Consider the following 14,753-nt stretch of genomic DNA (forward strand, 5'->3'; position numbering starts at 1 on the left):
ATTAGTTTTCCATACATAAAAGGCTTGTACGAGGAAGTTAATAAAGAAGTCAAAAAAATTAATGTAAAACTAGTACCGACATATGAAAAGCTACATTCTAGATTAAATGCAAAACAAGTTAGTAAGATAAATATAACAAAAAAAAGAAGAAAGCAAAAATGTAGTTTATAAAATTCCATGCACATGTGAAAATACTAAATTTTATATAGGTGAAACTAGACGTAAAGTTAAAGTAAGATTGAAAGAACATATAGCCGATTTAAAATTTTGAAGACTAAATTCTGCATTTCATGAACACTGTAATATAGATAAAAATAATATAGATATTTTATACAGAGAAAAAGATACATATAAAAGAAAATTTAAATAAAGTATAGAAATAATCAAAACAGTATAAATAAAAATCCTAGCATTTCTATAAGTGAAAACTGGTTAAGAATTTTATATTAATCATGTTTACCAGCTTCAAGAAATTGTATTATTATTATAGTCCATGTAATAATTTATAACATTAAATATTAAAATGTTAAATAACTTAACAATAACATACAACTGTAAAATTGTAATAGGTGTCAGATATGTAAATTTGTTATTGTATATTGTGAATGAGTACCAACGGTAGTAGTGATTTTACAAAACTAATTTATGAGTGACATACAGAATGGGAAGTATAGTTAATTAAGTACCACTTTAATAATACTTGTACCCCAGGTTGTGAAGGTGAATAATATTTCATATCAGACATTGTTCAGTATGCTTACTTGTCATAGTGCATTTGCGATGTGCGATGTCTGTGACGTATAATGTAATGGAGATGTAATGAAAAAACTTAAGAATAAGATGATGTCACTTTAATTTGTAAGACTTGTATCCATAGGTATGTATTAGATCAATATATTTTTATAAATTCTGCAAAACTTATGTATTTTTTATATATGTTGTATACTCTTTTAATATTTTAGTTGGCTGAAGAGGGGCTTAGGAGCCCGAAACGTGTAACTTTTCACACGTATCACCTAAATAAAGATGAGAAAGCCCGCCAAGTGTCTTAATTTATAACACTTATTGTGTTTGAAGCAACAACAATAGTGTATGTTGTAATTAGCAATAACATTTCATAGGATATTGCTATCAAACTACAGTAGAGCGTTGTTTATCCGAAAGCCAGTCAACAGAAATGCCAGTTAACTGAAAGCGTTCCAGTCAGCAAATTTAAATTTCCGCTAGTGCTGTGGCACTGCAACCTTTGGCTATGTCTTGGGCTACTCCAATATTTTATTTTGTTGGTGTGTGTGTTTTAGCTGGCAGCACTGGCAATTTTGTGTGGTGTTTTTCTGAGGACTGTGTGTCGTGCTGAATCGAACGTTTTTGATACTAGATTAACTTCTAAAGTATAATTGTTTTCGTTTTTATATTTTTCAATATATTTATTTTGTTTGTACAAAATAAAGAAATCATTTTTAACAATACAATAGCCACGATTATTATTATAAAAATTTTCATTAGGCTTAACATTGACAAAAATTCAACACAAAGCGACATGCAACGGAGAAAAATTTCAACATGGGATAGGTTAATATATTTTTTTTATATGTAATCGGTTATCCAAAAATTAAGTTATCCGAACAACCCCAGTCCCCAATTGATTCAGATAAACAACACTCTACTGTATTTAAATAGTGGTTCATGTACTTCAAAGACTAAAGTTTATCATCAAAAAGCTTCTTTGGTTTAACTTCAAAATGTTGTATTTGATGAATCACATTGACATTCTGTAGAATGTTAACCATAACAGAACTGAAAGTTAAATTACAGATTGAAAAGTGTTGCTTAATATAACTAGGTCTCAAAGTATCATTTCTAACAACTAAGTGACATAGTACATAATGAGGATACTTACTCATTCTTAAATATCACTAAATGTCCACACTCATATATAAATAATATATGATTGCTATACATTTTAAACTATTTGAAAAAAAAAATAATTTTTAAGAGAATTTTAATGTTACTTAGCTTTAACTGAGTGCAGCTACTTATGCCCATTAAATTACAGGTAACCCCCGTATAACACGGCACTTCTATAGCACGGATTCACTCTAACATGGTTCGAGAATTGGGAACATCCCCCATATAGCACGGGTTCACTCTAACACAGTTTGGAAATTGGGTAAAAAAACCCTCGTACAACATAAAATGTAATAAAGGGTGCATTCTTTTACACCTCCGTGCGAGCATTCTAATTGTTTTCGTGGCTACTTTGAATGCTCTTTCAACAAATAATTCATTTAATGGTTAAATTTTACAATTGGGAACCTTCTTTTGCCTCTAAAAGCTCATTTTAGAATTATAGATTCCTCCACACAATACTATTGATAGTGTGGGAGCCGCCATCTTTCTTTCACTGTTGTTCCTAAATGCCTACAAACAGCAGTGCACTCTTGTTGCAGAGTGACCGCTATTAACGAACTCACCCAAAAACTGTTACCAGTTGATGATGCTCATGCCAAGATCATCATATAAAATGAATAATCCTCTGGTAAAATATTTACTTAAATAATAAATAAGCATTTTACCTATGAAAAAAAAGAATAATAAATCCGATTTAAATAAGGATTTAACAACATGTTTTTTAATTTTTGGAACCTAACCCCCCTTTTCGTACTAATTCTTTGTTTTGTATAACACGGATTCGCATAGCACGGCAATTTTTTGGAACGTAACTCCCGTGTTATACGGGGTTACCTGTACAATATAATTGTTAGATGTCATTGTCAATATTACACAGCTAAATACAGTTTTAAAATAAGATAAAAACAAATGCTATTCCTTATATAATAAAATAACTTTAAATTAACATTCTTTATAACATCAATAATTTTTCTATATCTTTTTATAATTGCACATTCTAATGTTTTAGATCAAGAACTTTATACATCTATGACAACTATCAAAAATAGCATAAGCAAAAGTTATAATCTTATATTAAACAATAATAGCTCATTAATTCTACCTTTTCTATTTCAGGTACTGTCCTAGAACAATATATTAATTTTGATACTTGAGATCGATGTTCCTGTTTAAAAAAATTATTATAAAATTATAATTCATTACAAGATTAGTGTAATAATATTTTATCAATATACTATCTTGTATAATTATTCTTGCGTGAATTTTTTGAATTTTTCAATTAAAATAATAAAGAGGCTAAAATTTAATTTATGTAAGTGATAAGAAGATAATTATTTACATCAAACTAAAAACTACTTTATTGTAGTCAACATAGAGATCCAATCAAAGCAAGCAAAATTAAACTTTTCCCAAGCACTATTTGGATGTTAAGTCATCTTCGAAGATATTATTTATAAAACAAATAGAAATAGTTCTTAGAACAGAATTTTTTCAACTTTTAAACAGTGCTAAAACTGCTAGTAATCTTGTCTGTTATTTGAGCCGCAAAATTCAAACATTAATTACCCTGAAGATAAACACTTGAAAGTTCTCAAGAGAAGTTTAATTTTGTTTACTTTGATTGTATTACTACATGATGACTCCAATAAGTCAGTTTTTTAAGTTTGGTATTACAAATAAATTAGAGTTTGCTCTAGTAAATAAAATAATTATTTACTCTTTAAAATAGTGATTTTAAATTTTAATCATTTTGTTATTTAAATCACATAGTATTTAATTTTATTGAATGCTATATGCCAGGGGTAACCAACAAGTTGATCGCAAATGTAATTTTGGTAGATCGCTCTGATGTGTTGACTTAATGTGTTACACTCGTAACTGAACTCAACGCGTAAACGTAACTGTAGTGGTATCGGTCCTCCATGGCCTCCCTCGGATGCGGTTTTGTTGGTACATGTTAGGGTTTCTCAAATGGGATCCCAGTTGTTTTTTTAATCCAGGAAATCCCACAAATTTCTTAAAAATTCACTTTTTTTCTTATTTTGTGTTAAGGTTGAAGACATTTTGCAAATAGAAAGCATAATTAACTCAAACTGTCAGAACACATTTGTACTTATCAATTTTAAACCTACTTATTAGTTTCTTAAGTTTTTGCTCGTTATAGCATGTCACAAATGGTCAATAATCAATACGTAGCTTATTTGTGGCAGGACTCTCAAAATTGTTTACTTGTCGGAACCTGTAATGTCTGGAATAATTGTGCTTATGCTGTCTTAATTTTTAACCATGCCCAGTAGCTTCAATAACTGCGTACCGCCAGGTTGTACAAACTGGGCAAGGATACAAACAAGTACAATGTCTGCAAGTACGAAGTTTTTCTTCATAAACCTGGTTATAAAAGACAAACTAATTGACAAATTATCGGGCTATAATCTTGATGTTTCTATTAAAGCAGTTGAAGTAGACAAATGAAGAATACTAGAGAGCAAAAGAAGTACTACAATCTCAAAAACAAACTAGAAATCTTCCAGGCTACAGGTGAAAAAAAAAAAAAAAAAGCATATCTGTCTAATCTTAAATGCATTAAACACAATTCCAATCACATCAATTGAATCAGAAAAGCATTCTCGGTAGAAAGACTTTACATTACTAAAATAAGAATTAGATTGAGTAATCGGAGTATTGACATCCTTTGCTTTTTAAAATCTTATAGAAATTTACAATAATATTTTGTATTAAGTTTTATTTAAAAAACAAAAATTATCTTCTAAGTTAGAAGTTTGATCTACATTCATTTTTTTTAAATTTTTAACTCGTTTTAAATAATTTTTTCTTTTTTGTTGTATGCAGTTTCCAGCAAACTTTAATAATGTTTTTCTATTTGTGAAAATTTCTACGTAATTCAAAAGTAATTTTTAATATATATCTTACACAGCATTAATATGAGTTTGGAGGTTACAAAACGTACTAAATTACTTTAAAAAATGAAAATAATTATATCGTTTGATTTCATGATATTTTGTATATCTTAAAAATAATTAATTCTATCTCGGGACAGAATTGATAATTGATTTTATTCTGGGAAACAGTGTACTTTTATCCTGAAATCCCGGGACAAGCAAAACACCAGGAAATAAGAAACCCTAATCCATGTGCAATTCATTTGCGTATAGTTGTAAAAGGGGAATAAGAAATGTACACAAAGGGTCGTAAAATCGAAAAAAAAGAAAGGCAGGAAGAGGGACAGAGAAAGTAGGTCGGGACACGGTAGAGAGAGGAAGGGTGGTGGTCCCCGAAAGTGACAACATTGAGTTTCAATTTTTCTTCTATTTAAAATGTAAGTACCTTTTCTTCATGTTTTAATTAAATTGTGGCTTTTCTAACTATTTAAACATAGTTTGTATTTCACACCTCCCCCTCACCACTTAGCCTATACCTAGGACAAGTCGATCGCGACACTGTTTTAAGATAAAAAGTAGATCTTATGTACACAAAAGTTGGCCACCCCTGCTATATGCAACAATTCATGAAAGAATAAAATTAAAAACTGAGTTACAAACTTTAATTTTTATGATAACAATTTAAATCTGAAAATAATGACTCTATATCAATTAAAACAAAACAGATTAAAATATAAGTCATAAGTTTAAGTGGCTATAAAAGTGAATGATTATATCTGGCAAACATTGCTAGTTGTAGCTTTGTACTAAACATTTTTTATTTCAAATATGTTAAAAGAGTCCAATATACAATAGCTCAGAAGACAACATTTCAGATGCAACACAGATATCAATTACTTTAGGTGCTTTCTGTGAGAAGAATACACACCAAGCACTTTGCATTACTGAAGTCGATCAAGTCCTGTATCCAATGTCACGACATATGAAGAATAGAGAGACAGATTTTACAATCAGTGAATCAATATAAGAGTAAAAAACTATGCCTATTGAGGATAAGAATAAGAAGGAAATATAAAGTACTAAGGATGAAGCCTATCAAAGAAGAAAAAACGTAAAACTACACAAGCTATTTGGAAATCCAACTTTAAATGAAAGAAAGGAATGGAACAGTAAGTTAATTTTAAATAAAACTAACATTACAATTCTGGATAATATACTGAATATGCTAAAATTAGGAATAGCCGTTAGCTCCAATATATAGAGAAACTTCTTTAAAAATACCAGAAATAAATTTAATTAATAAAGCCATAAACTTAATTAACATTAAAAAAGAAGAAAAAAAGTGACCTAAAAGGAAAATTTAAAAGAGATATTAGTAAAATAATAGATAGGAACAAAGAAGGAAAAATACTAATCACAGATAAAAAAAGCAAAGCACTATTTTAAAAAATATAATAGAGTTAATAAATTTTTAAAAAATAATAATATAACTGTCCTTAGAATATCCATTCTAAGCAGAACAACTTATTTTAGTTGATAATGAATGGGAAAGAAGCAAGATGTTTGAATTGGTCAAAAATGAAGATTGCATACAACTAAAAAAGGATCCTAGAACTGAAATAACAACAAACTTAAATAAAGAAATTAAAAAGATCCATGAAGAAAAATGGATAGATATGAAAGAAAAACAATTTATATTGGATCTATCAAACAGTAGAATACCTATTTTAAAAATTAGATTCAAAACTCATACTATATATACTGTAAGGTCTCGTTTTATGCGGTGGATACGTTCTACAGAAAAGCGCATATAAAAAATTCGCATAAAAAAAGACTTTACTTGCCTTGAAAAAGTAGGGATACGTTCCGTAATTTTCTAAAATCGCATAAAACCAAAACAACGAGTTAAAATTAACTTAAAACCGCATAAAAAAGTTTGCAGAAATTAAAAGAAATAGGCTGCTTAATAAATTACTTCGAATGTCTGAAAGAAATTCATATAAAATTTAATTTCAAAACAATTACAGTTTATACCTTTCAATGCGAAACTCAGAATGATGTAATAGCGACTTGTCGATAGTATCATGTACAAGGGGAATCCCCGAATTGCAAAAGCTCACTCTAAAAACAAATCACTGACATCTGGATGTGAAGAGTTAATTAAAACCCATTTAGTTCCTCGCCCGAGTTAACTCGGGCAGGTTACATAGCGTTACATAAAACACGGTCCTTAAGGCCATTTTGGAATTTTTTTTTTGAATTTTTGGAATGTTTTTTAAGTCTCCAAATTTTTTAAAAATATTTAAAAATATACGGCCAGCTAGTGTTCACCCTACTTTAAACCCTTGTCCTCCCGCAATGTCTATGAGAATGCCCCGGGAAATCCAACTCCAGCTGTGTTCAAGGTCATCCAGATGTGTAAACAATGACTCATCGGTGTTAAATTTCACAGAAGGGCGAGACAAAGGAAGTTAAACTTTGAAGCTTTTTCTTCAAAATTAACCCATTTCTTTCGTTTTTTTCAGTTTTAAGTATTTTTTTATGTTTAATTACATTTATATCAAAAATTGCTAGGAACTAAAGCGATTAAGGTAGATCCAGCTGTCCTTTACATCCATAAACGTTATATGTCAGCAGAACAAATGGAGTGAGCTTTCAGCTTTCCACGATTTTTGGAGACTGTCCGTACGCGGGCTTCCTAAACAAGCCTATATGTATGTTTGTCCAAAAAATTTTTGGACGAAATACAAACTGCACAACTTCAAAATCGCATAAAAATAATCCACATAAAAAGAGACCTTACAGTACTAAACAAAATAAAAATGTAGACTGTTAGTAGATTTTCAGAATTCTACTTTGTATAACTTAAAACAATACCTTAAAAAGAAACTACACAATATCCTGTACTTGGATTACAGAGATGAGTTAATTAACAAAATATTTAAAACCTACATACACCTACATAAGCTGGTAAGCTTAGATATAAATTTGACATCCCAATATAAAATGGAAAATTATAGAAGAAAGTTTACAAACACTAAATATACAATGTTGGATCCAAAAACTAATTAAGTTAACGTATTTCAATAATTATTTTAAAATTAATAAAAGGTATTTCCACCAGAAAGACAGCATTAGCATGGGTTCCATGATAGGATCCAAATTTGCAGAAATTTGTATGAATACAATAGAAAATAAATTAGCTAATTTACCAGGTAGTATAATAGTTATATGTAAACAATGTTTTAATAATATTCGATTCAGAAAAAATAGATGAACTAAAAATTCAAAACTTTGCAAATAACATAAATAAACATATTCAATTTGAAACAGAACTTGAAAACAGAAGTTGTATAAATTACTTAGACATAACAATAATAAGAAGCAGTACAGGAGTTACTTTTAAAAAATATGAAAAAAAAATTGTACTACTTATAATAATTTAAACTATGTCATATTGTCCTCTTGAAATTAAAACGAATAATTTCATTACAGTATTACAGAAAATGTACAACAGATAAAAGGAATAGACAAGAAGAAAAAACAAAGTTGAAAAAGATGTTTTTTACTAAATAGTTATCCTAATAGAACAATAAAAAAATGGACAGATATAACAAAATTTAAAGAATTAAAATATATATCCTTTCCCTATATTAAAAATAATTCTGAGAAATTTTAAAAAATTTTTAGAAAGTGTTCTGTAGAATTAGCAGCTAATTTAAAAACAAATTTAGAGAATATATATATACACTAAACAAAATAAAAAGAAACAAAATTAATTAGAAAAATTGGGTGTCATCTACAAAATGTCATATACATGTGCAGATAAAGTTCATTATATTGGAGAAACTGGAAGAATATTGGAAAATAAAAGAACACGATGCATTAATTAGGTTAAAAAATACTAAATCACCTTGGTTTATAAATTGTAGTAAAAATAATTGTAAAACTAATAAAGATAATATTATAATTTTATTTCTAGAACATGATGTATATCTATGAAAATTTAAAGAACATATAGCCATTAAAAATTACAAGAACTTAATTAATTTGAATAGCAGGATGTTAATAGATGATGTATGGAATGACATCATATATAAGAATAAAAGTAGTTATGCAATGATTATTACTGTTATTTTCCTAATTGATGTTGGAGAGTTCCAAATATTGGTGTAAACTCTGTTACAGATTGTACTGTGCCTCTTGTAAGTGATTTATTTTAATATTTGTTAAAAAATTTTAACTGTATATTACAAAACAATTAAATTGTTTATAGACTGAAGAGGGAGTGGCAAGAACTCCAATCCAAAATACATTTAAATAAAATATCTGAGAATAAATAGTCTTCTGAGTAATTCTTGAACTTGAGTGAATGTCAGATTCAAAGGACATAACATTTAGGTTTATTTGTCCAAAAAATTTTTATAAGTGGTTCTAAAAGTGAATGTTAAGTTTAGTGCAGCCTAATTTTTGAGAACATAATTACTAGTTTTGATCATGGTCCATGCTTTCTGACTTCACATTGCTTAATAAACACAAAGTCAGAAAGCAAAGGATTTGAATCCTTGGAGACTGTTTTGCAATTATGAAATCTGAATCTGTTAATATACAATGAGCTTTAAATAAGTTTTAAGGTTAAAAATAATGATTTAAACTTACTTTCAATATTTATTTAAATTTTATCATAAAGTTAAATTTTTATTAATTTGTGTTAATTTCTATTCTAATTTCTAAGTTTCTATTCAAGCCTTATGTTATAATGTTTACATTCACCAAAACTTTGTACCATTTAAAACATATTTAGGCTTACTGCTTGTTAAGGAAATCAAACTTTCTTTAAAACTTTTAATTAGAAATGTTTTAATTTCCTTTATTTGAATTGACAGAGGAATGTTCTTTTTATTTAAATTTATAATAAGATGTTCTTTTCATTGAAATACTTGTTCTATTTGCATGTGTATTTTATATTTATATATGATCTATTCCAAGGGTGGGCAACCTTTTTTATAACATGGGCCAGAATAAATTTTACGTTTTTTCCACGGGCCATAGTAGTTAATTGACACCTTGTGACCTGTAAATTTTTACTTAGCAAATATGAAATAAATAAATAAAAAGAAATTAATTACTACAGTCGACCCCCCCTATAACACTGTTCACTTAGATTTTACAAATGCGTGTGCTGAACTGTGAACGGCTCACCTATTTGTAAAATCTAAGTGACTTTAAACACAATAAAAACAGCACTATGTAGTTGGATACGACAGACATTACATTTTCTAATTGCATAGCTTTTGCACATAGATTTTCTTGATGGATGATGCGATGAGATATAAATAATTTAGAAAAATTCTGTTCTCCCATTTTTTGTTTGAATAAGGAAATGACTCCCTTATTTTTTCCTGTCATTGCTGCCGCAACACTTCAGAAAATAATATTCAATTTAAACTAGACGAATTACATCGAAAAATATTTATTTATAATTTCTTCTAAACATCTCGCGGGCCGGATAGAAACTTTTCGCGGGCCGTAGTTGGCCCGCGGGCCGGGGGTTGCCCACCGTTGATCTATTCTATACTTTAAAAGTTTGTAATGGCTTTGTGGCCAAGGTTGACTTGAATGAGCCAAAAACATTTTCAATTAAAAGTTTTAAAGAAAGTTTGGTTTCCTTAACAATTAGCAAGACTAAATATGTTATAATATTTTTAAATGTTTATATATTTTAAGTATTTGAATGTTGTTCTAGAATTAGATGAAATATATTATAAATTTTAGCCCCTGGTTTGTGTAAGAACTACAATAAAATTAAAATAGCAAAAGCATTTTTGATTATTTCTTAGACTAGCTATATTAGCTTTAATTTCAATTTGAATGACAGAGATAAATATAACAGCTTTTACTAAAGTCTTTAGCTTGGCTAAGATGTGAACCAATTGTAAATAAATGTTTGCATGTAATTAATGCTAAAATTTACCTGTTAATCTGGTATTTATTACTACTATTCTTAAATTGAACATCATTCAAACTTTGAACTTTATGTTATCAATAATTCAATTTCTTTAATTTATTTTATATTGAATATCTTTGGTATTCTAGTTATTTGGTAACTGTAATTTTATATGCATTGCTGTAGTGTTAGCTTTCATGGATTTTTTTGTAAATGTTGTTGTTTCAAAAATATTATTTTATTTTCGTTCTTTTTTCGATTTTTATCACCAATTGGATAAGTAAAACAAATGGTGATTAAAGCTCTTTGACAATGCATATTGTACATTTTTTTACATTCTTTTGAAAAATAAAAAACTTTATAGAAATAAATCCTATTATAGTCTGTCTATAGAAAGAATCAACTTAAGATCATCACACATGATGTTGCTTCAGTTAAACAATCAGCACATTCCCTAATGATGTCAGCACTTTTCACTTAATATGTTGGGCAATGTGTGAATTTTATTTTATTTTCTCTCACTAGATGGAGAATGACTTTTCCATTAATTGTGTTAATTTTTTTAAATTATAGCATGTACAGTCGGGTCTGCATAAGTCATCATAGGTATAACTAGTTGTCAGTTAAGTAGTCAGTTTTCTGTGGTCCCGGTTGACTTACATAGGCATTAATATTAAAAAAACTTTGGTTTACTTGACATCGTTTAACTTGTAACCACTGGATAATCGACATACTTTTTCTGTCCCGCACTTGTTTAGATGTCTGATAAGTCAATTCCCTCCTAAAAAAATGAGTTTACACCACACAGCTTAATGTCACAGCAGAATCCATTTAGCATTTTCTCAACTTTTATTCATGCATTATTTGCAGTAACTGTTTCACATTTCTGTTAGAAATGAGTATCTGAAACCTAACAATGCTGCAGGAAAGATACAAACTTGTATCTGAGTTTGAATATAATAAAAATGCGCAAGCCAAATTTCCAAAACAAGAAAACCTTCCAAGAACAAAGTTGGTGGGAATTCTGAAGAAAAAAGAGGAAATTAAGAAACTTTTTCTTGGGTCTTTGTCGCAACTGTCTCAAAAATGCCAGAAAAAGTTGCTGTACAAAGATGTCATAGATGCTCTGGTATGTTTGCTAAAGCAAATTTGTTCATAGAATCTTCCTGTTTCAGGGCCGATACCGAAACAAAAAGCAATGAAAATCACTGAGGTACTTGGAGTAGAAACCAACTTTAGTGCCAGTGATTGATGGTCAGAGAGATACTTGCATGTACTGTACAAAGCACTACCATATTTTCCTAATTGTAGTTTTGTGGTTTTTTTTCCAACTTTGTTTTGGTCATCAAATAGGATAACTCAAGACATTTCCACTTCCCCTTGGAGTGCAGACTCGACTGTATTAACTGTAAAGAATCATGCATTTAACAACTACTATAACAAGCCAATCTTACGTAATTGTATTGTAGAAAAATAAATAAAAATTCAAATTTTATTTCTTTTCTGACTTATTATTCCAAATTCTATAACATTACATTAATAATGAGATAAAATTAAAGTTAAAAAAGGTAAAACAAACCAACTTTGCAAAGAAAAACATTTTAATTACTTAGGTATGTCCCCTAAATGCATTTCGCCAGTAATGTTGGCCTCTTCAGTAGGGTTAATTCGTACACAGCTCAAATTCCAACAATTATCCATCACAGGATTCCATTTCAAGTTACTACTTATATAGCTGACAAAAGTTTCCCAGCCATTTAGGGGACATACCTAAGTAATTAAAGTGTTTCTCTCTGCAAAGTTGGTTTGTTTTACCTTTTTTAACTTTATCTCATTATTAATGTAATGTTTTAGAATTTAAAAGTTGTTTATTCTCCGTAAGTCAGAAAAGATAGAAAATTTGAATTTTCATCTATTTTTCTACAATACATAAGATTGGAAAATTAAATAGTTTAAATAGTTTATTTTTTAAATATATTTACTATAACAAACTTTCTTGTATTCCAATACCAGAATGTGAAGCTTTCATAACACTGTTTATAATGACAGTTACATGTTTAACAAATGAGGAAAAATCTGGAAGTAACTTGCAAAAACTAAGCAATCAATGGCTGATGCTTATTGGTTCATACCCAAGTTAATTCTCTCCATAGACAGACTTTAGTATAAATTATTTCTTTATATTAATTAAATAAAAAAATAATAAATTTCAATTAAGAAATACAATAATTACCAATTGATAAGCCAGAATAAGTGATAACAATGAAATGGTTTTTCCAGTTCCTGATGGCATCTCCAAAACACCATGACCCTTTTACAAAAAAAAAAAAAAAAAAAAAAAAAAAGTTAAATAAATTTTAGTAATATATATATATGCATATATTTTTACATAAACTGCTTGAATTAACTTAATTAAATTCTGCAATAACGCTAAAATGCTTAAGGGTTGTCCATAAATGACGTCCACATTTAAAGGAGGGAAGAGATTGTGGCAAATCGGACATGGGGGAGTTGAGCTTCAGTGGACATGTTTTATTTCATAAAATTTTATACAGTTTATACATTTTATATTTATTTCAAAATTTCTTGCATGTTTTTTCTACTTATGGTATCTATCACTCATAAAGTGATAAAGGTTTTATGGGAAGTTGAGTTTTGTTGGACATCCAAACAGGAGAAGAGGTTACAGAAATTTAAACAAACCAGGATAAGGGGAGAGGGGTAGTAAAAATTTCAAGAAAAATGCAGATGTAATTTATGGACAGCCCCTTATATGCTTGTATTATTGATTAAAAGATATAAAAAAAATTTCATTAATTGAATCAAATCAGTTTGATTAATATAACAACAGTGTTCTTTGTTAGTCTGCAATTTGAAAAATTGTAGACCTATAAATTCCCACTGTTGTCTGTCTGCCTTTCCTTAATCTCAAGAATGAAATTAGATAGATGAAATTCGAGACCAGATATGAAAACCTTAGGGCAGGAGGCCCCAATTAATTATATATGAACTTCTGATGCAAACCAAAAGTTATGTTATTTCAATTCAAAAGCTTTCCCTTGAAAGCAGTTAATAGATGATAAGCACGACTCTATTGTTAAAAGAGAAGTATGATGTACAGGGGCAAGACACTACTAATTTGAAGTGGAGAGCATATATTTTAAATGAAATAAATTAAAAATATGATTAAAAATTGTAACCTGGCATTATGACAATGTCACAATAAATAATCACTTGTTCTAATCTTCTAAATTGTTGATATTTGAAAATTGGCAACTAATCCAAAAGTACTTTTACTTACTTTGTTCTTTTTTAAATTTCATTAAAGCAACTTTTATATGTATATTTTTTTTTAAGTTTTTCTTGAAGTAATTTTTTATTTACTGAATTTTTAACTTATTTATAAAAGTAAAAAAGTAAAATAATTGATAAAAGAAAACAAATTAACTACATATTATTTAAAATATCAAAATATTGTAATATTAATAATACTTTGATGTTTCAAATATTATCATTAACTAATTATTCATTATCAATAATATACGAGTAATAACAGTAACATATATATACACATATATATATATGTTACTGTGAAAGAGCAAAATTAGAGAATGTCGATATTCTCCAGTGAATGTCGACACATACAAAATACATCGGTGAAAAACTGAATATTTGGTTATATTATTATACATTAGAACAATTAGTCGCCAGTGTATGTAAACAAGCACAGATAAGCTTTGGTGGAGGTCAAAACGACACCTGAGAAGCTGATGTCGACAGAGAGGCAACAGTCTGTTGCCAAATCCTTTGTGGGTATCTGGTCGTTTCGTACATACACACAGTTGTTCACACAGTACATTCACACAGTTGTTTCGTACATACACTAAACGACTGTGTGAATGCTGACATTCACCGGAGAAACTTGACATTCGCCAAATATCTGTCATTCACAGTAACATATATATTAATATAAAGAAATACTTTATACTTTTATG

General features: G+C 28.7%; 1 protein-coding gene across 1 annotated transcript in view; it reads right to left on the bottom strand.

The window, feature by feature from the left end:
* Positions 1–14,753, bottom strand: part of LOC111626512 (TFIIH basal transcription factor complex helicase XPD subunit-like) — a 61,688-nt gene that overhangs the window by 32,850 nt on the left and 14,085 nt on the right. Inside the window, exons 4-5 of the mRNA XM_023369910.1 lie at positions 12,992–13,069; positions 3,014–3,076 (exon numbers count right to left, since the gene is read on the bottom strand). Of these exons, the coding sequence (XP_023225678.1) occupies positions 3,014–3,076; positions 12,992–13,069 (141 nt within the window). The remainder of the gene's footprint in view (positions 1–3,013; positions 3,077–12,991; positions 13,070–14,753) is intronic.

The sequence above is a fragment of the Centruroides sculpturatus genome, unplaced genomic scaffold (genome assembly GCF_000671375.1).
Source record: "Centruroides sculpturatus isolate CEXI.00-Female unplaced genomic scaffold, Cexi_2.0 scaffold159, whole genome shotgun sequence".
Classification (NCBI taxonomy): domain Eukaryota; kingdom Metazoa; phylum Arthropoda; class Arachnida; order Scorpiones; family Buthidae; genus Centruroides; species Centruroides sculpturatus.